The sequence below is a fragment of the Phytophthora cinnamomi genome (assembly GCF_018691715.1).
Source record: "Phytophthora cinnamomi strain GKB4 chromosome Unknown Contig13, whole genome shotgun sequence".
Lineage (NCBI taxonomy): Eukaryota > Oomycota > Peronosporomycetes > Peronosporales > Peronosporaceae > Phytophthora > Phytophthora cinnamomi.
In genome coordinates, this window is record NW_027150946.1 from 567,088 (window position 1) to 588,066 (window position 20,979).

The 20,979-nt window shown below is 55.0% G+C and overlaps 4 protein-coding genes across 4 annotated transcripts; 3 read left to right on the forward strand and 1 right to left on the reverse strand.

The window, feature by feature from the left end:
- Positions 1-14,268: 14,268 nt before the first annotated feature.
- Positions 14,269-14,475, forward strand: IUM83_19500 (putative thioredoxin; the record flags this gene model as incomplete). The annotated part of the gene is made up of 1 exon (XM_067944552.1): positions 14,269-14,475. The coding sequence occupies one exon, from the start codon at positions 14,269-14,271 to the stop codon at positions 14,473-14,475; it is 207 nt and encodes a 68-aa protein (XP_067797780.1).
- A 473-nt stretch (positions 14,476-14,948) lies between these two features.
- Positions 14,949-15,386, forward strand: IUM83_19501 (Folate-Biopterin transporter (FBT) Family; the record flags this gene model as incomplete). The annotated part of the gene is made up of 1 exon (XM_067944553.1): positions 14,949-15,386. The coding sequence occupies one exon, from the start codon at positions 14,949-14,951 to the stop codon at positions 15,384-15,386; it is 438 nt and encodes a 145-aa protein (XP_067797779.1).
- Positions 15,387-16,719: 1,333 nt separating this feature from the next.
- On the forward strand, positions 16,720-17,709 carry IUM83_19502 (Annexin protein; the record flags this gene model as incomplete). The annotated part of the gene is made up of 1 exon (XM_067944554.1): positions 16,720-17,709. One exon carries the CDS (start codon positions 16,720-16,722, stop codon positions 17,707-17,709), a length of 990 nt encoding a protein of 329 aa, XP_067797759.1.
- Positions 17,710-17,883: 174 nt separating this feature from the next.
- IUM83_19503 (Mucolipidin) lies at positions 17,884-19,506 on the reverse strand (the record flags this gene model as incomplete). The annotated part of the gene is made up of 2 exons (XM_067944555.1): positions 17,884-18,585; positions 18,658-19,506. 2 exons carry the CDS (start codon positions 19,504-19,506, stop codon positions 17,884-17,886), a joined length of 1,551 nt encoding a protein of 516 aa, XP_067797781.1.
- Positions 19,507-20,979: the final 1,473 nt, after the last annotated feature.

Consider the following 20,979-nt stretch of genomic DNA (forward strand, 5'->3'; position numbering starts at 1 on the left):
CTGCATGAAGGACGGAAAGCGCACGAAGGGATACCCGAAGCCGTTGGTAGAGGTTACCCAAGGAAACGTGAACGGGTTTCCTGTCTGCATACGTCGCCGCCGGCCACCAGGAGTACTCAAGTTCAAGGGGTGGGAGTACGACAACGCCACCATTAACCAGTGGGTGGTCCCGTACAACCCCTACCTTTCGCAGAAGTACAACTGCCATATCAACGTGGAGGTTTGTACGGCCCTCACGGCGGTCAAATATCTGTACAAGTACGTCTACAAGGGGTCCGACAAGGCTGTAATCACTGTGGAAACGGTGGACGGGGAGTCGAACGGTGCAAGGATGGATCCCAACGAGATTCTTCGGTACCTGAACGCAAGGTATATATCTCCGATAGAGGCATGTATGCGGCTTCTCGACTTCTCCGTTCAAGGCAAGACGCACTCCATCGCGCAGCTGACTATCCACCTGGAGAACGAGCAATTTGTGACCTTCCGTTCGAGCGACAACCCGGGCCGAGTTCTCACTCGCGGCCGCCACACGACGTTGACCCGCTTCTTCCAACTGTGCGCGAGTGAGGCCCCGGAGAACCAAGTGGCAAAGACCATGGTGTACCAAGACATTCCGAAGCTATTCCGATGGGATGACAAGGCAAAGCGATGGGTTCGACGCAAACAATACCAAGCGGCCCTTGGACGGATGGTACATGTGACCCCTCGGGACATGGAGCGGTTCTACATGCGTGTACTGTTGTGCCACCGCAAGGACCTCAGTCCTTTGCCAAGCTTCGGACAGTGGATGGTGTTACGTATGCGTCGTACCGCCAGGCCGCACTCAAACTGGGCTACCTTGAAGACGACGCAGAATGGATTGCGTGTATGGAAGAAGCCGCTGCCTTCAAGATGCCGTACCAACTCCGCCAGCTCTTCGCGACGATCATTGTTTATTCTCAAGTTTCGGAGGTTCGCGTACTGTGGAATCGATTCTACGACGTTCTTTCTGAAGACTTCGCGCACACATACCGGGGCTTGGAAGGACAGGAGAAGGAAGACATGATCAGGTTCCACACACTCAAGGACCTTAACGACCTGCTCCAAATCAATGGCTACGTAGTGGCGGACTTTGACCTCCCTCAGCTGGATGAATACCCGCGGCTGGTGCTGGATTCGCTGCTGCGGAACAACCTCATTCGACGCGAACTGGAGGGGTACCAGCACTCTACCCTTCAAGCCATTGTGGACCAAGAAAGCCAGCTGAACGACGGCCAACGAGCTATTTACGACGAAATCATCCAGGCGGCCGAAGCGCCAGTTCAAGGCAACAAGCTGTTCTTTATTGACGGCCCGGGAGGTACAGGAAAATCAACTCTGCTGCGGCATATCCTGGCGAAGGTGCGACTGTCCGGGAAGATCGCGATTGCTGTGGCTTCGAGTGGAATTGCTTCGCTGTTGCTCATGGGTGGGCGCACAGCGCATTCAACGTTCAAGATACCTCTCAAGCTGAACGACAAGTCGACGTGTGCGATTTATAAACAATCGCGCCTCAAGATGTTGATCGAGCGGGCCAGTTTGGTTATCTGGGACGAAGCTCCGATGACTCACAGGCACGCCTTCGAAGCGGTCGACAGGTCTTTGCGTGACATCATGGGTAACGACCAGGAGCCTTTTGGAGGAAAAGTATTTGTACTTTCGGGTGACTTCCGACAGATTTTGCCGGTGGTAGTACGCGGCACACCAGCGGAGACCATCGACGCGTGTCTGAAGTCATCTACGCTATGGCGACACTTCAAGCAGCTGCATCTCACGGAAAACATGCGTGTACAATCGGCAAGTAACGAAAGCACCGCCGCAGAGCTCGCGGCTTTCTCGGAGTTTCTCCTACAAGTGGGAGAGGGTAGACACGAGGTCAACAGGTCCCTGGGCAGGGACTTTGTGAAGATTCCGCGCGATATGTTGATCGACAACATCTACGAAGAAGGAGACGACATTGAAGACGAAGAAATCACACCTGGAGCTGTTCCACGGGGTTTGAAGAACATTATTGATAAGATGTACGCCGACATCAACGATCCTGAGGTTGCTACGGACGAGTACTTCGCCAACAGGACCATCTTGACGACTACCAACGCCGTGGTGCACCGCATCAACCAAGCTGTCTCTGAACGACTCTCCGGGGAGGCCCGCGAGTATCTATCCGGTGGATTCAGTGGATGACGACAACGAAGGAAACTTCTTCGAGCCGGAGGTGTTGCATTCGGTGACTATCAACGGTATTCCTCCACACAAGCTTACATTGAAGGAAGGCGCCCCAATTATGATGATGAGAAACCTGAACCCCGACTTGGGCCTCTGCAACGGAACACGACTACGGGTTGTCCAGCTCAAGCCTCACGTTATTCATGCTACCATCATGACTGGCGAGCGCATAGGCCAAAACGTTCTAATTCCAAGGATCGTCTTCGTCAGCGATGGGGACGCGCGCGAGTTCCCCTTCCGCTTGCGACGCAAGCAGTTTCCAGTTGTACCAGCGTTCGCCATGACCATCAACAAAGCCCAAGGCCAAACCGTCCAGAACCTAGGTTTGTATCTGGCGACACCCTGCTTCTCCCACGGACAGCTCTACGTGGCGCTGTCGAGAGTTACATCCAGGTCCAAGTTCAAGGCTTTGATCGAGTATCCGGAGCTGGAGGAAGACGACGGTGCATACACTGACAACATTGTGTACAGGCAGATATTCGAAGATGCTTAGGCGGAGTAGGCGATCAGCAGTACACACTTCATAAGTACATAATTTCATGTCTGTTTTGGAAGTGCGTTTCACTTTAGCAATGCATTCCTTTGACGAAACCATCGCCCGCCGGAGCGAAGCGGAGGCGGGCATACCCATACCCCAACGACAAAGCGTTGTATAAGCGAACCAACCAGCCCGCCGGAGCGAAGCGGAGGCGGGCGGTCCACACTACTGTGGCCAAACCCACACCCACCGCCGCGAAGCGGCGGCGCTCGGCTAGTCCCCTACAACTAACCGAGTCTCCGGTGTGTCTGTCTCCTGTTCGTCGTATCCCGCCCTTGCGGCATCAGCCTGCCGTAGCGCATCGCCCTACCGCCCTGCATTAACGCATTAGTAGCCTGCCCTATGGCATCCCACCATCTTCCGGACTGGCTTATTTTTGCCCGATATTACAACATAGCCATGCGTGATATCTATTCGTCCTGAGATTGGCCGATTTTGCCTCAGCGCTCACATTTCCTTTTTGAATTTCGCGGCCGCGGCGGAGCGACGGAAGCGCTGCGGACGTCGGGCGCTGCGAGCCCCACAGGACGCGAGCGCCGCACAGCGACGACGGTGCGCTGCGTGTGCGACATAGCAACCTATACATAGGCCCTAAAGTTATTAGACGACGACCTTCTGGGCCTGAGCGTTGACTGGATAAATACATAATATATTATTACTGCTCTGTGATTGGCCGAAACCCTCTCTGTTAGAATATATTGCTATTCGGGGTGCCACACACATTTCGCGATACAGCGCGCGAAATACAAGACGTGCGCTGGACAGGGGCGAACCCGGACCTTCAAACGCGACTCGCAGGACCTTCAAGCACGACCAACCGCCAAGCATGCTGGACATTCGAGCACCGAACGCGATCGCGTAGTAGTGGAGCGAGCTGGAACAGCGAGCGTAACGGGTTGGGACAAACGGTATATTCAGTAGTGGAGCGAGCTGGCACAGCGAGCGTAACGGGGTAGGACGAAGGGTAGGTCAAGAAGTGGAGCGAGCTGGCACAGCGAGCGTAACGGGTTGGGACAAAAGGTATATTCAGTAGTGGAGCGAGCTGGCACAGCGAGCGCAACGGGTTGTGCCAAATGGTAGGCAAAGTAGAGGAGCGAGCTGGCACAGCGAGCGTAACGGGTTGTGACTAACGGTATGGCGAGTAGTGGAGCGAGCTGGAAGAGCGAGCGTAACGGGGTAGGACGAACAGTAGGCAGCGTAGTGAAGCGAGCTGGCACAGCGAGCGTAACGGGTTGCAATGAACAGTAGGCCAAGTAGTGGAGCGAGCTGGAACAGCGAGCGTAAGGGGTTGCGACCAACAGGAAGTCAAGCAGTGGAGGGAGCTGGCGCAGCGAGCGGAACGGGTTGGGACGAACGATATGGCAAGTAGTGGAGTGAGGTGGAACAGCGAGCGTAACGGATTGGGACGAACGGTACACCCTCCGGAGCGAAGCAGAGGGGGCAATCGCGATTAGTGGAGCGAGCTGGAACAGCGAGCGTAACCGGCTCCGACTAACCACACACACACCGCCGCGAAGCGGCGGCGATCGGCTAGTCCCCTACAACTAACCGAGTCTCCAGTCTGTTTGTCTGGTGTCCGTCGTATTCCGCCCTTGGGGCATCAGCCTGCCGTAGAGCATCATCCTACCGCCCTGCATTAGCGCATTAGTAGCCTGCCCTATGGCATCTCACCATCTTCCGGACTGCCTTATCTTTGCTCGAAATTACAACGCATAGCCATGCGTTATTTTTATTCGTCCTGTGATTGGCCGGTTGATTTGCCTCAGCTTTCACATTTCCTTTTTTGAATTCCGCGCGCGGCGGAGCGAGGAAGCGCTCGGACGTCGGGCGCTACAGCAAGCCCCACAGGACCCGAGCGCCGCACAGGGACTGAGGTACGCTTAGCTACATAGTTTCCTAACTGTAATAGAAGTGTCGGTTTCGGGAGTTCCGCCTGTTGGGATAACTGGTACCTTCAGGGCAGTCGAGGTATTATAGTGTGGGATTAAGGGCGGCCTGGTGCCTACTCCGGTGGGGCCACGGGGGAGTTGCAGTGGGTTCCACGACACGGCCATGTAGTCGAGACTCCCCCGTTGGTGCACAGATGCCAGGCAGGCCGTCCCGAATCTGCAACATTGCTCTCTTGTTTGCATCCCGGATTTAATTACCTTGGAGAATGGCATTTGGGTACTGCAGCTCTCCACTATACTGACCGTTACTTTCTCTAAAGTGGGTAGCAATACCCATTTTAAGATGATAAGAAAGACTGCAGCTGGCACCCGCCGCCGACGTAGGATTGCGCGTGCCCTTGCCGCAGCGACCGCTCTTGGGAGCCGCGACCCTGAGGTGCCCACGTCCGCCCGCCAGCGGCGTGGGAAATCTCATACCAATCCGGAGTAAATGGGGCAGATCTCGGCGAAGCCGGGTGACCTGCCTCATCTCCGGGCCAGTGGTCGTGTATGGGACCGGCGCTCTAGGTGGACGCACCTATTTGCGCTTCTGTGTCCGCGGCGGGGCGCGTGTATAGGACCCAGGAAATGGCGACGGTGTTCTTAGACTTTATGTCTAACGCGTCATGTGACTCTGTTGCGTGTGCGTAGGTTAAAATGGGTCGAGTCAAAAGGAAAAGGACGCGCGAGGAGATCGAACAGGCCTTGCGAGACAACGAGCGCATCAACGCAACTCCCGCTGCCCCAGAGGAGCCTGCCGCTAAAAAGCGTCGCCAAGCGCGTCGGAGGTCTAAACGATACAACTTAAACAAGGAATTTCAAGCGCTGAACGTGACAGCCACAACCACGACTGTCACGGCGGGTGAGAGTCACGTTGCGGCCGGGAATACGTCTGCTGAGCCTCCACCAGCCCACCGAGAACAGTCTTCGGTCCCGGCGGCGGCGCCTGTTGCTTCAACAGTTGTAGCGGCGGATACCAGCACAACGGAGCAAGATCGTGGCCCGATCCCGGCGGAGGCAGCACGTAGGAGGCGCGCAGCAATGTCGGCTTCTCAAAAGGAGCGCACTCGAGCTCGCGACCGAGAGAGAGCCCGAATTAGAAGGGCTAACATGACGGGATCCCAGCGCGAGCATCAGAGACGTAGAGATGCAGAACGTCAACAGGCACGTCGAGCGTCAGTCACTGAGGCCGAACGGACCTCCGCGCGCGAACAAAACCGTTTACTACAGGCCGCTAGAAGAGCTAACCTAACCGAGCAACAACGGGAGATCGCGCAGGATACAAACCGTGTCCAACATGCCCAACGCCGCGAGCAAGAAACCCCTGATGAACATGAAGAACGGCAGGAACGTGACCGCGTTCGACAGGAAGAACGTCGGGCAAATCTGGCACAAGAGGAAGCAGAAGCAGAGCGAGCAGCTAATAGGGAGTGTCAAGCCACGATTCGTGATGCTCTAGAGGAAGAGGAGAGAGAGGAACGGCGGCAACAAGAGCGTATACGACGCAGCACCCTTCGCAGAGGTCATGCACTCGCGAACCAGGAGGATTTCAGAGTCTCTATGCTCAGCGGCGACAATATCGTCAATGGGCGCCACAGACTGCCTCCGACTACGGTCTGCCCTCATTGCAACGCGTGGAAATGGCCTGCGGAGTCCAAGAAAGGCTGCTGTTTAGAGGGAGCGGTGCAGCTACCTTCACTACCTGCTGCGCCTCCGCGATTGCACCAGTTGTACACGGACGCCGAGTTTCGGCGCCGCATCCGTGCCTACAACCAAGTGTTTGCCTTCACGTCGATTGGGGCTTCCTGTAGCAACCGGTACAACTTCAGGGACGTGAACCAAGACGAGAGCGTTGCTGGACAACGAGGCGTATACACGTATCGCATTCAAGGAGCCATGGGGCACTACCTGGGCTCTCTACTTCCGCGTATCGATACGTTCATAAACGAGGCCATGCCTCCCAAGTTTGCCCAGATCTACATCGTCGATCCAGACATGCAACAGCGAGCGGAGCGTCGCCGAGGTATCTTCGCTGACCTCGATTCTGGAACGCTGCTGGAGATCGAGCAGATGATGGAGGAGTGCAATCCGTTCGCGCAACAATATCTCAACTTCGCGGAGAAGCTGCGCGCCGACCAGGCTGCGGGAAAGGAGGTGGTTGATATGGTGTTCCGGCTACATGAAAAGAGGTCGAACCCGCGAACCCACAACCTACCAACGGTCTCGGAAGTGGGGGCGACTCTTATCGAGGATGGCAACTTGGACAGCCCGCGCGACATCCTTCTGTGTGCAAAAGATCACTCTCTGTTGCGCCTTTTCGAGACACACTCCGTGTATGACCCGTTGCAGTACCCACTACTTCTTCCGCATGGAGAACTGGGTTGGGCCTACACAGACGTGTATGCGAACAACGTGATACGCAGAAAGAAGCGTGAAATGTCCCTCCGCGAGCACGTAGCCTTCCGGTTGTTTCAGAAAGTCGGTGACGAGTCGGTACTGCACCAAGGTGGACGATTATTCCAGCAGTACTGCGTAGATCAACGAGCCAAATGCGAGCAAGAACAACTGCGTTGGGTGGCATCCCATCAAGCCGAACTACGGGCCGATCAGTATGGCGGGGTTCAAGACGCGCTTCTAAGTGAAAACACGGCGGTTCTGCGCGAGGGCGAAGCTCTACTGACGGGGTACAACCGCGAAACGGGGGCGTTACAGCACCCAGATGAACCGCAGCGTCGCTCGGGACACTTCCTGGACCAAATTGGCAAGCGCATCGTTCTACCAGCTACGCATTCGGGGAGTCCGCGGGCCATGTACAAGTCTTACCAAGATTCCATGGCTATCGTGCGGGAGTACGGTAAACCGGACGTCTTCGTCACTATGACGTGCAATCCTACGTGGGAGGAGATCCAGGAGAAGATACCGGAGCCAAACCAAAGCGCACAAGACCGCCCCGACATCGTAGCCCGCGTTTGGCAGCAGAAACTCGCGGCGATGCTGAAAGACTTGGATGAAGGCGTACTGGGACGTGTGCTCGCGCGGATCTACGTGGTGGAGTTCCAGAAGCGGGGCCTCCCACACGCACACATTCTAATCATTCTCGCAGACGAAGACAAGCCGCGTACAAGACAAATCATTGACAAGTTGTGCTCTTCGGAGCTCCCGGACGCCGAGATCAATCCCCAGCTGTACGAGACCATCCTCACATGCATGATGCATGGTCCATGTGGCGCGGCGAACCCATCCAGCCCCTGCATGAAGGACGGAAAATGCACGAAGGGATACCCGAAGCCGTTGGTAGAGGTTACCCAAGGAAACGTGAACGGGTTTCCTGTCTGCAGACGTCGCCGCCGGCCACCAGGAGTACTCAAGTTCAAGGGAAGGGAGTACGACAACGCCACCATTAACCAGTGGATGGTCCCGTACAACCCCTACCTTTCGCAGAAGTACAACTGCCATATCAACGTGGAGGTTTGTACGGCCCTCACAGCAGTCAAATACCTGTACAAGTACGTCTACAAGGGGTCCGACAAGGCTGTAATCACTGTGGAAACGGTGGGTGGTGAGTCGAATAGCGCAAGGATGGATCCCAACGAGATTCTTCGGTACCTGAACGCAAGGTATATATCTCCGATAGAGGCATGTATGCGGCTTCTCGACTTCTCCGTTCAAGGCAAGACGCACTCCATCGTACAGCTGACGATCCACCTGGAGAACGAGCAATTTGTGACCTTCCGTTCGAGCGACAACCCGGATCGAGTTCTCACGCGCGGTCGCCACTCGATGTTGACCCGCTTCTTCGAATTGTGTGCGAGCGAGGCTCCGGAGAACCAAGTTGCAAAGACCATGGTGTACCAAGACATTCCGAAGCTATTCCGATGGGATGACAAGGCAAAGAAATGGGTTCGTCGCAAACAATACCAAGCGGCGCTTGGGCGGATGGTTCATGTGACCCCTCGGGACATGGAGAGGTTCTACATGCGTGTACTGCTGCGTCACCGCAAGGGACCTCAGTCCTTTGCCAAGCTTCGGACAGTGGATGGTGTTACGTATGCGTCGTACCGCCAGGCCGCACTCAAACTGGGCTACCTTGAAGACGACGCAGAGTGGATTGCCTGTATGGAAGAAGCCGCTGCCTTCAAGATGCCGTACCAACTCCGCCAGCTCTTCGCGACGATCATTGTTTATTCTCAAGTTTCGGAGGTTCGTGTACTGTGGAATCGATTCTACGACGTTCTTTCTGAAGACTTCGCGTACACTTACCGGGGCTTGGAAGGACAGGAGAAGGAAGACATGATCAGGTTCCACACACTCAAGGACCTTAACGACCTGCTCCAAATCAGTGGCTACGTAGTGGCGGACTTTGACCTCCCTCAGCTGGATGAGTACCCGCGGCTGGTGTTGGATTCGCTGCTGCGGAACAACCTCATTCGACGCGAACTGGAGGGGTACCAGCACTCTACCCTTCAAGCCATTGTGGACCAAGAAAGCCAGCTGAACGACGGCCAACGAGCTATTTACGACGAAATCATCCAGGCGGCCGAAGCGCCAGTTCACGGCAACAAGCTATTCTTTATTGACGGTCCGGGAGGTACAGGGAAGTCAACTCTGCTGCGGCATATCCTGGCGAAGGTGCGACTGTCCGGGAAGATCGCGATTGCTGTGGCTTCGAGTGGAATTGCTTCGCTGTTGCTCATGGGTGGGCGCACAGCGCATTCAACGTTCAAGATACCTCTCAAGCTGAACGACAAGTCGACGTGTGCGATTTACAAACAATCGCGCCTCAAGATGTTGATCGAGCGGGCCAGTTTGGTTATCTGGGACGAAGCTCCGATGACTCACAGGCACGCCTTCGAAGCGGTCGACCGGTCTTTGCGTGACATCATGGGTAACGACCAGGAGCCTTTTGGAGGAAAAGTATTTGTACTTTCGGGTGACTTCCGACAGATTTTGCCGGTGGTAGTACGCGGTACACCAGCGGAGACCATCGACGCGTGTCTGAAGTCATCTACGCTCTGGCAACACTTCAGGCAGCTGCATCTCACGGAAAACATGCGTGTACAATCGGCAAGTAACGAAAGCACCGCCGCAGAGCTCGCAGCTTTCTCGGAGTTTCTCCTACAAGTGGGAGAGGGTAGACACGAGGTCAACAGGTCCCTGGGCAGGGACTTTGTGAAGATTCCGCGCGAAATGCTGATCGACAACATCTACGAAGAAGGAGACGACATTGAAGACGAAGAAATCACACCTGGAGCTGTTCCACGGGGTTTGAAGAACATTATTGATAAGATGTACGCCGACATCAACGATCCCGAGGTTGCTACGGACGAGTACTTCGCCAACAGGACCATCTTGACGACTACCAACGCCGTGGTGCACCGCATCAACCAAGCCGTCTCTGAACGACTCTCCGGGGAGGCCCGCGAGTATCTATCCGTGGATTCAGTGGATGACGACAACGAAGGAAACTTCTTCGAGCCGGAGGTGTTGCATTCGGTGACTATCAACGGTATTCCTCCACACAAGCTTACATTGAAGGAAGGCGCCCCAATTATGATGATGAGAAACCTGAACCCCGACTTGGGCCTCTGCAACGGAACACGACTACGGGTTGTCCAGCTCAAGCCTCACGTTATTCATGCTACCATCATGACTGGCGAGCGCATAGGCCAAAACGTTCTAATTCCAAGGATCGTCTTCGTCAGCGATGGGGACGCGCGCGAGTTCCCCTTCCGCTTGCGACGCAAGCAGTTTCCAGTTGTACCTGCGTTCGCCATGACCATCAACAAAGCCCAAGGCCAAACCGTCCATAACCTAGGTTTGTATCTGGCGACACCCTGCTTCTCCCACGGACAGCTCTATGTGGCGCTGTCGAGAGTTACATCCAGGTCCAAGTTCAAGGCTTTGATCGAGTATCCGGAGCTGGAGGAAGACGACGGTGCATACACTGACAACGTTGTGTACAGGCAGATATTCGAAGATGCTTAGGCGGAGTAGGCGATCAGCAGTACACACTTCATAAGTACATAATTTCATGTCTGTTTTGGAAGTGCGTTTCACTTTAGCAATGCATTCCTTTGACGAAACCATCGTCCGCCGGAGCGAAGCGGAGGCGGCATACCCATACCCCAACGTCAAGCGTTGTATAAGCAAACCAACCAGCCCGCCGGAGCGAAGCGGAGGCGGGCGGTCCACACTACTGTGGCCAAACCCACACCCACCGCCGCGAAGCGGCGGCGATCGGCTCGTCCCCTACAACTAACAGAGTCTTCGGTGTGTCTGTCTCCTGTTCGTCGTATCCCGCCCTTGCGGCATCAGCCTGCCGTAGCGCATAGTCCTACCGCCCTGCATTAGCGCATTAGTAACCTGCCCTATGGCATCTCACCATCCTCCGGACTGGCTTATGTTTGCCCGATATTACAACATAGCCATGCGTGATATCTATTCGTCCTGAGATTGGCCGATTTTGCCTCAGCGCTCACATTTCCTTTTTGAATTTCGCGGGCCGCGGAGCGAGGAAGCGCTCGGACGTCGGGCGCGGCTGCGAGCCCCACAGGACGCGAGCGCCGCACAGCGACGACGGTGCGCTGCGTGTGCGACATAGCAACCTATACATAGGCCCTAAAGTCATTAGACGACGACCTTCTGGGCCTGAGCGTTGACTGGATAAATACATTATATATTATTACTGCTCTGTGATTGGCCAAAGCCCTCTCTGTTAGAATGATTGGCCAAAGCCCTCTCTGTTAGACTATATTGTTATTCGGGGTGCCACACACATTTCGCGATACAGCGCGCGAAATACAAGACGTGCGCTGGACAGGGGCGAACCCGGACCTTCAAACGCGACTCGCAGGACCTTCAAGCACGACCAACCGCCAAGCATGCTGGACATTCGAGCACCGAACGCGATCGCGTAGTAGTGGAGCGAGCTGGCACAGCGAACGTAACGGGTTGTGATGAACAGTAGGCCAAGTAGTGAAGCAAGCTGGAACAGCGAGCGTAACGGGTTGGGACGAACAGTAGGCCAAGTAGTGAAGCAAGCTGGAACAGCGAGCGTAACGGGTTGGGACGAACTGTACACTCGCCGGAGCGATGCAGAGGAGGCTATGACAAATAGTGGAGCGAGCTGGAACAGCGAGCGTAACCGCCTGCGACTAACAACACACACACCGCCGCGAAGCGGCGGCGCTCGGCTAGTTCTAATATAATTGCATATCACACGCATATTTGTCACGTCTCCGACCGTCTCCGACCTGTACCGTCGTTCAGGTACACATGGACTCTGTAAAAAAAATGTATGAGCGTACATGTAATTTATTAATATCCCACATTTTAAATATTAAAATGTGAATGCGTTAGGGCCTAGCGGCTCGCTGCGAGTCAGGCGTGCATTAATGATGAAGAACTTCATTTTTATTTACGCTTTTTATTTTAATATAGTGCTACTTGCAACGTGGCGGCAGGGTCGCTGGAGGCTGCCGGAGGGCGCGGCGTGACGCTTGCAGGTGCTCACCAAATGGGCAGCCTGCCAGCCGCCCTGCCGGGTAAGCCATCAAGGTCGCGGGTAAGCCATCAAGGTCGCGGGTAAGCCATCAAGGTCGTCGGCGCAAACTGCTGCCCCCGCTGCCACTGCCGCCGCCTCCTCCTGCCTCCTCCTGCCGCCGTCTTCTGCCGCCGCCTCCTGCCTCTTCCTGCCGCATCCCCGCCCGTCCACTCCGCCATCCACTCCGCCGCCGCTCGTCCTGCCACCGCCCCGCCGTCCACCACGCTGCCACCGCCTCCTGCCGACACCCCGCCGCCGCCCACTCCGGCCTCGCCTGAATGAAAGTGATCGGTGTGGCACACAACTAAAAGCGTAAACTAATATATCAACTTGTGAAGGTATGTGACATGGGGTACCAGTGTTTTGGTACAGGTCGGAGCTGGTCGGAGGTCGGATAATTTATTGTATGGAAGTCGCCGAGTCTTTTTGTGCGCAGGTTTGAATTCAACGAGGCATTAGACCTCGAGGTCAGAAGCTGCCTACCCTGCACGATAGGGCCTAGTTGCCCAAGCACAACCTTTGTTCCCTTTTCCGCCTGCTACTGATCGAGAGCACCATGACGATGACACGAGCTCAGCTACTCCATTTATTCCACTACGGCTAGCACAATACGAAAGATTCCGAGTTGGACGATCGGATTCTGATTAAATGAGCAGATCGTGATTTTCGTGCAGTGAAAGTGACGGTAAAACTTAGTACCCGGTACCCAAGCGCCTGGAAGTTGTCCAAAATGGCGTGGTCCGCGTCTTCATCTTCGTCACTATCAGGCAATGGATCGAAGTGATGACGCGCGCGCTTGCTCGCGCGTAAACTCTCCAGCTCCTGGAGCTGTAAGAAACCCCGACGAGCATTGCGCCTCTCTTCCGAGGCTTCCTCGGGGCGAAGAGAGCTCGAAGTCGGGCCAGAGCGGGCTGAAGAAAGCAAGGATCGGGTGCTGGGAGTGGAGCGAGCCATGATGATCGGTAGCGAGATGGGATTTTGAAGAATGACATGCAGCGACTGAGTGAAAAGCAGAGAGAATTCGCGCGATTCGTGCACGCACGAAGGAGACGACCAAGTGAACGACTGATCATATCTTCTCAGCTCTTTCAATATTGATCCCTTGGTCAGCTCTCGGCCGAGAGATGAATACCCTAAAATGTCGCACCCTCGTTTTCCCTGATTGCACAGCTTACCGCGTAGTTGTCATATTCTGATTTGGAGGTCTATTGAGTCTCGCGTGCAGCGACGAGCATTTCGAGAGATTGCTTACGCCACCGGCGGGTTGCTAGGGAGCGCCACTTCGTCTGCAGACGATTCAGCATCCGACGCCGCCTGCGTCACATGCGTCGTCTCCAGGCGACTGCGAGCACGACCGCCAACAGGACGGCGTGAGCCACCAACACCAGGCGATTCACGATGACTATTGCGGGCGCCAGAGCGGCCCACTCTCTCGCGTTGAACAACAAAGAGAGTAGCGATGCGGTTACGGCGATTTTCGCGATAGCGTTGCTGGGTCTATCGGCTACCAGCAGTGATACTCTCCCCGGCGTGATGTGATGGTCTTCGTGGCGCGAGTGCTCCGTCTGGCGGTTTGGGCGGCAACCATGGTTACTAGTTCTCGACTCGGTAAATTGGGAAGTGACACGCTGAATTCTCTGAAAGCGAGCTCCCACGACAAGCCTGAGGCAGCACCTGTTGCCTGACACTTACGACGTCTGACCATCTTCAACCAAAGATTTGTTTACTAAGCGAAGTCTCAAGCAGATGGCCCGAGAAGAATCAGACAGAGTAGGACGTTGGTGCACGGATGGCAAAAAAATATGGAAGGATTTTTTCGAAATAAAAATATCGAAAAAATATTTTTAATTTCACTTTTTTGAAATTTTTATCATTTTTACACATCAAACCCCGCTGAAACGGATCGCCTGGAGCACCGTATAACACAGTAACTACCTGAATACTGGCCTCAACGCATACTGACGAGTGGGCTGCCACCGCAGGGCTACTTCAGCTTCAAAGTGGCGGAGCCGACCATGCCGATCGAGGTCAAGACACCTGAGGACTTCAGCAGCGCCATCGGCGAGAAGCAGCCGGCCACCGTGCAGTTCTCGGCGCCGCGGTGCGGTGACTGCAAGATGGTGACCCCCCAAGGTGACGCAGCTGACGGAGGACGAGTTCCTGGCCGTCAAGTTCCTAAAGGTGAGCACCGAGGAGCTGGAGAGCGTCTGCAAGGAGATTGATGTGAACTGCTTCCCCACCTTCCGCGTGTGCAAGGACGGCGAGATGACCGCGTCGCACGTCAGCAAATATAGGACCCCACCTAATAGAGCGCGGTTGTCAGATTGTGTCCGATACAAAACCGAAGTGTTTTATTTTCGTACTTACACGAATAAAAATGAAAATATTTTTATTATATTTTTTTCACGGATAAAAATATTTTAAAAAAAATTTTGCCATCCCTGGTTGGTGGTCTCCTGTTGTTGTAAATCGAAACTTCGAAAATAGTCAGAAACTGATGTGAAGTTCTATTAACCCACAAATAAAGGCCATTCACCACTATGTAGACTCTTACAGAGTCTAGAGTATCGATTTTGCTGCATCTCGTCCTGTGACTTGTCGAACGTAGGCCACAACGCTGGGAACACAGCCGACAAAAATACGTCCTCGATTATACCGATGCACACCATCAGCACGACGTAGCTGAACAAGATCACTGAATATCGGCGACCGGTTCATCATCTTCGGCGACGAGATCCTCTCGGACGTTGTTTCCCGCCTCAAGCACATGCCGTCGCTGGTGCTCTGCGCCAAGATCTGTCCGCCTGGTATCGAGGGCACCATGTTCGCGCTGCTCATGTCCATCTACAACTTCTCCTGGTCGGTGGCCTCCTACGGCGGTTCGTGGCTGTGCAGCTACCTGCAGATCTCCAAGACCAACTTCACAGGCCTCGCTGTGGCCGTCACCATCCGTAGCGTGGCCAAGCTTGTGCCACTCTTTCTGCTGTTCATGGTTCCTGCGACTACCAGCATCAGCAGCTCGTCACTGGCGTCCAAGTCGAAGACAAAGGCGGCTAGGAAACAGAGCGAGAGCGGCAACGACAGCGACAGCGACAGCGACAGCGCTGCCATCGACCTCAAGGTGCAGGCTTGAGCAGCGGCTAGATTCATGTGCGTGTGTGTGGGTGGGTGGGTGGGTGGGGGGGATCCAATAAAAAGGTGGCTAAATGGTGGAAATGTCCAGACTTCTAGCCGTGTAGGAATGGATGGAACCATCGTTAAGTGTGACGTGAGACGAGAGCACTCCAGTGATCCAACTCCTAGGTCGTTCTTTACGGCGTTTACAAGTGTCAGCAAAGCAAACTATCAAGAGCTTCATCTGCCGGGAGTGAACGTCAGTATAGCCAAGAGATGCTACTAGCCTAGTAGATTGATGAGAAAACAAGTTTTTGTAGTACAAACATGCCTTCATAAAATCTTTACTGTACACTGATGACTGCATCACTGGAGTCAGAAGTGAAGGCGCGTTGCGTTCCCTGGGCAGCATCCCATTACAGCAATAACATATCAGCGCAACTGCAAACAGAGGTTGATAAAAATGATCTGGCGGACATGCCCGACTACATCAATACAGAATTCCAAATTCTCAATTGCATCGATTTTTTTTGGCGCGCAATACCATTTATCATAGCTTCGTTTTACTTTAACTCATGTTCCACTTCTTAGTTTGCTTTAGGATAAATTTGCCTATATCTTTGCTATATAGCCATAGCACCTGCGAACGGCACAGACCAGCAAACTAGATTGGTAGAGCTCGAAACGGTCGGCGTTTTCGCGAATGGAAATCAATTCATGCAGGCATCTGTTGGGGAAGAAGTACTCGCAGGACATAGAGAGCAGTGCTGGGAAACTACGTCAAGCATCTTCAAACGGATTCGCTATCGGCATAAGCCTGAATATGTTTTTATCACCAGCACTAGACTCAAGTTTTAGTTGTTGATGAGATACAGCACAGTCATTAAGTCTAAGCCAATATGGACTGAGTACTAGTATTCCGTGTCCGCTCGTAGAGCATCGATCATCTTTCATAGCTAAATAAGACCAACACACCCGGACCGAGCGGCCCGGGGGGGGGGGGGGGGGGGTCGCAGTTCTCAGGTGTGAAAGAATCGTGCTCGTAGGACGGAAGAGTACATCGATTACACCTGGCGAGAAAGCTGCGAAATTGACTGCGATTTCCTTTATATTGTACTGCTCGGAGCAAATCCATGCGATTTGTATTATCCAGGCCTGGATTCGAAATCTCGCGTTGGAGTGTCGCAGAAGTGGGTGAATCCGAGCAGCCAATCGCTATCGCGCGGTATATATCATTTTTCTCCAGAAGTATCTTTGACTGGCAAAAAGGCAACTTTCGTCGACCGCCCGGCGGTCACTCCCGAACTCCCTCCATTGAGCGCAGACCTCCCCCGAACTCTCAAGCCCGCGCCATGCTGAACCTGTACCCGCCCGCCAACCACGCCGTGTACAACGGCGCCAACCTCAACTTCGCGCCCGAGATCGACCACGCGTGCCAGGCCATCCACGACGCCTGCAAGGGCCTCGGCACGGACGAGAAGGGCCTCATCGCCGCCCTGGGCACCAAGTCGGCGGACCAGCGCTACCTCATCTCGGTGCGCTACAAGGAGCTCTTCGGCAAGGACCTCAAGAAGCTGCTCAAGTCTGAGACGTCGGGCGACTTCGGCCACCTGCTGCAGCTCATCGCGCGGCCGCTGCCCGAGGCGGAGGCCGCCATCCTGCGCAGGGCCACCAAGGGCCTGGGCACCAAGGAGAAGCTCATCTACCCCATCGTCATGGGCCGCACCAACGTGGAGATCAACATCCTCAAGAAGACGTACTACGACAAGTACGGCAAGGACCTGGGCTCCGTCATGGACAGCGAGCTCAGCGGCGACCTGAAGAAGGCCGTGCTGGCCTCGCTGCAGGCGCCTCTGGAACCGTTCAGCCCGGACTTCCACACCCCGCAGAAGGCCGAAGCCGACGCCGACGCGCTCTACAAGGCCGGGGAAGGCCGCATGGGCACCAAGGAGCACGAGTTCATCAACATCCTGGTCACCAGCCCGCCCCAGCACCTGCGCGCCGTCAACGCCGCCTACGTCAAGAAGCACAAGCACGACATCGCCCACGCCGTCAAGAAGGAGTTCAGCGGGGACGCCGAGGACGCGCTGCTGTTCCTGGTGCGCATGGTGCTGGATCCGCTCGTGCTGCTCTCGGAGCTCTTCGAGAGCACGATGAAGGGCTTCGGCACGGACGAGAACGGGCTGAGCGCGGCGCTCGTGCGCTACCACCTGGTGCAGCACGACATCCGACCCGCGTACAAGAAGGCGTACGGCAAGGAGCTGCGCGACCGAATCCAGGGCGAGGTTAGCGGCGACTACGGCAAGCTCGTGCTGGCTGTCTTCGATTCCCCGACACACTAGGCACAAGTAGTGCAAGAGCACTTTCAAGTACTTAGCCGTCACAACACGTTGCGCATCGCCACATTTAACTCGCTTCACGTGCTATAGTAGACGTGCTGTTTCTGAAGAAAACTCCAATCCACTAGAAGGTTATAATAGTTGTGGCACGCACAGTGCATCCATTTAGTGCATCTCCTAGTGGTGGTGCCGCCCTGCTGCCGGATTCTGCTGCACCTCGTCCTGCGACCTGTCGAGCGTGGGCCACGACGCTGGGAACACAGCCGAGAAAAAAGCGTCCTCGATTATACCGATGCACACCATCAGCACGACGTAGCTGAACAGGATCATGTAACTGTAGACGTAGATTTGGCCGATCCACGGCGTGTACGCGACGTCGTTGAACGTGTCGTGGATCTCGTCACCGTTTGCGACAGAAAACAGCGTGGTGGCTGTAGCACTCGCGCTCTGGAATCGAGGTACTTTGGCGCCGAACATCACTGTTCCGAACAGCACGAATCCCACAAAGATAGGAAGAACGCCAGCCAGGAACTGCATCACACGCGGTAAGCCGCGCCGCAGAGTCAAGCCGAGGATGTGGAACCGCGTATTCACTTGCAGATACCGCACGAGGCTGCCCCACTGCAGCGCACAACAAGACGCGAACGTAAAGCATAGCGCGTCGTCCAGCGAAAGTCTGTAGGCGTGGCGCCACGTCGCTAGTAGGCACACCACAGTCACGAAATTAACAGCCAGAACGAACCAGAACCAGAAGTCTTTGGCAGCGCCCTTGCGCCAGACGAGTGCAAGGAGGTGTCTGTCAAAGCAGGGTGCATGACCAAGCGCCTGCCGGGCGGCTATCGACTTCACAGCAGCCCATTTCAGAGAGAACTCGACTATCTGTAGATGAACATGCAGAAGCAAGTTGTTAGCTACGCTGAGGCTGCAGTGAGCACGCCGCAGTATTCTCACCTGGTACATACAAATCACCATTAGCGTGACCCAGTTTAACGTCACGCTCGTGTCCACCAGCACCGGCGGCATATCCTCCTCCCCTTCAATCGCCGTCCGCTTGCCCGCAAGCAGCGGCACGTGAACGAGGTCATAGTTCATCGTCACTTCCAAGTGGCCTTGGTTCAGCATGTCGTAGCGCATCACCACCGTCCACTCGTAGAGCTTCTCGGAGCCAGCAACCTCTGTTCCGCCCTGCCGCTCCTTCCTCTTCATGCCCACCACCAGCTTGAGCTCCATGGCGTCCAACCCGTCGAAGAACTCGCGCGTCTCCGGCTGTCGCGCAGCCGATTCGCCCATCCGCAGCGGCGCCGGCCACTGCTCGCTGGCTGAGGCGTTCGTGATGTTGTACTCCTTGTCCCGCGTCTCCTCCCCCACGTCGGCCCGCACTGTGAGCAGCGGGGGCGGCAGCAGCAGCTCCGAGTCGTTGCCGAACACCAGGTACGAGTCCAGCGCCACGTCCGCCAGTCGGAAGTAGTTGGCCGCCGCGCCGTGCAGGTGCTCGCGCGTCTCGTTGATGGTGAAGAGCGCCCCCACGGGCATGGCCGACGCCCGCGCCGCGAAGCCCCCGCTGAAGAACTCGTCGTCCACGTTGGCCGCGATCTCCTCCTCCACCTCGAGCAGGAAGTGCGGCAGCGTGACCACCGCCGCCCCGCCCGATCTGCTGGCATCCACGTAGAACAGCAAGCGCACCCAGTCGTTGGCGACAGCGCGCTGGAACGGGTGCAGCGCCGCCCCCAGCTGCGAGCAGCGCGCGCTCAGCAGCAGCGCCGCGCCCACGTGCAGCGCCAGCCGCAGCGGCTCAAGCATTTTGACGTTTGCCAGGAGAGGATTCTCCATAAATCAGTACACGGTACCGGCGCCCGAAATTAGGCCGGAAACAACCCCTGCAAGAATCGATACCTCGTCGAATCGAATCTTTCGAAATTAGCGCCGAAATTATCCTAAGGGAAAATGACTCGGCTTTGAAATTCGATAGTCGGAGAAACCGCATCAGGTGACCGAAATTAGGAATTAGCAAATTGCTCGGTTTCGAAACTCGAAACCTATATTCCCGAAAATCAGAAATCCGAAATTAGGCAGGGAATAACTCATCCCCGAAATTAACTCGATGAGTCTTTTTCCAAACAGGCTCGCGGCATAGATCTTTCTGGATCTGGAAGAAACTGTTTGGCATTTCTACAACTTTGTGCGTAGTGAATTACGTTCTGGGTAGTACATTTTTGGTCAGCACTTGTGAACTTCGGTTCGACTGCTCGCCGCCGCGCGAGCAGCCTCCGCATGCGGGCAACAACGGCAAGCGGGGGGGGGGGGGGGGGGGACAGGCAGGACGAGGTAGCGTCTACGAGGGATTCTGGCTATCGTCAGCACTAGAGGTCGAGGTTGTAAGAGAGCGTGGCGAGAACACTTGTGTGGGAGGATGAAAGTTCAAAGGTGAGCAGTGTTAGGACAAGGGCGGCACATGACCCATCCCGGAAGACTCCGCGGAGTATTTCCTGGGTCTGCCCTTCTCCCTCATAGTCACAACCACACACAACTTTCACTTTTTATTCTTATCGATTTCTTACTGGAATGACTAGCCTCAACGGCTTCACTTCAACTCTCTGTCCGTGTGCCACTTCACCAGTAGCGTCCACAGCGGTGCGACGCTTGCAGCATCGTCGAGCACGCCCATGTCCACGAACGAGCCAACAGTAACGTGTCAGCGGCAACTCGAGCTGGAATTGTCGCTTGCAAGCGCTTCCATCGTGCCGCTTTGTGTCTGCACCAGTAGCTCGGAATTGTGACGTGGACGTCCGTCTGCCAATGAGATGACAGAGGACTCCCACGTCAATTGCTAATGCATACCTTTCTGTTTACGCTGTACAGCGTAATAAAACATTGCATGGTTTATATTCGTTACATGCTATCCTACTGGTCAATATCAAGAATAATCATGATTATGGGACGCATAAACATGGAGTTTCATGCGACCTCATTGGCTAAAAATCCTTGAGATGTGCAAGAATCAAGTTTTCGAGCCGAACTTTTGATTATGGGACGCGAGTCGCATATTTGGATCAAGCTACGTTTTGGATTAGTAGATTCTCATTGGTAGATCAGGATAGAATTAGGATCTGAGATTGATAGACTTTAGGATGGGACCTGGATACTTGTTTGCGTGTCCAGGTCGCCAAGAACTACTGGTTGTGCGGCGGCAATGAGCCGACGCCAAACTAACGATTCAATCTATCACTTTTCAACTTCCAATCTTCCTCTCAAGTGTTCGACGGGCGCCCGCCA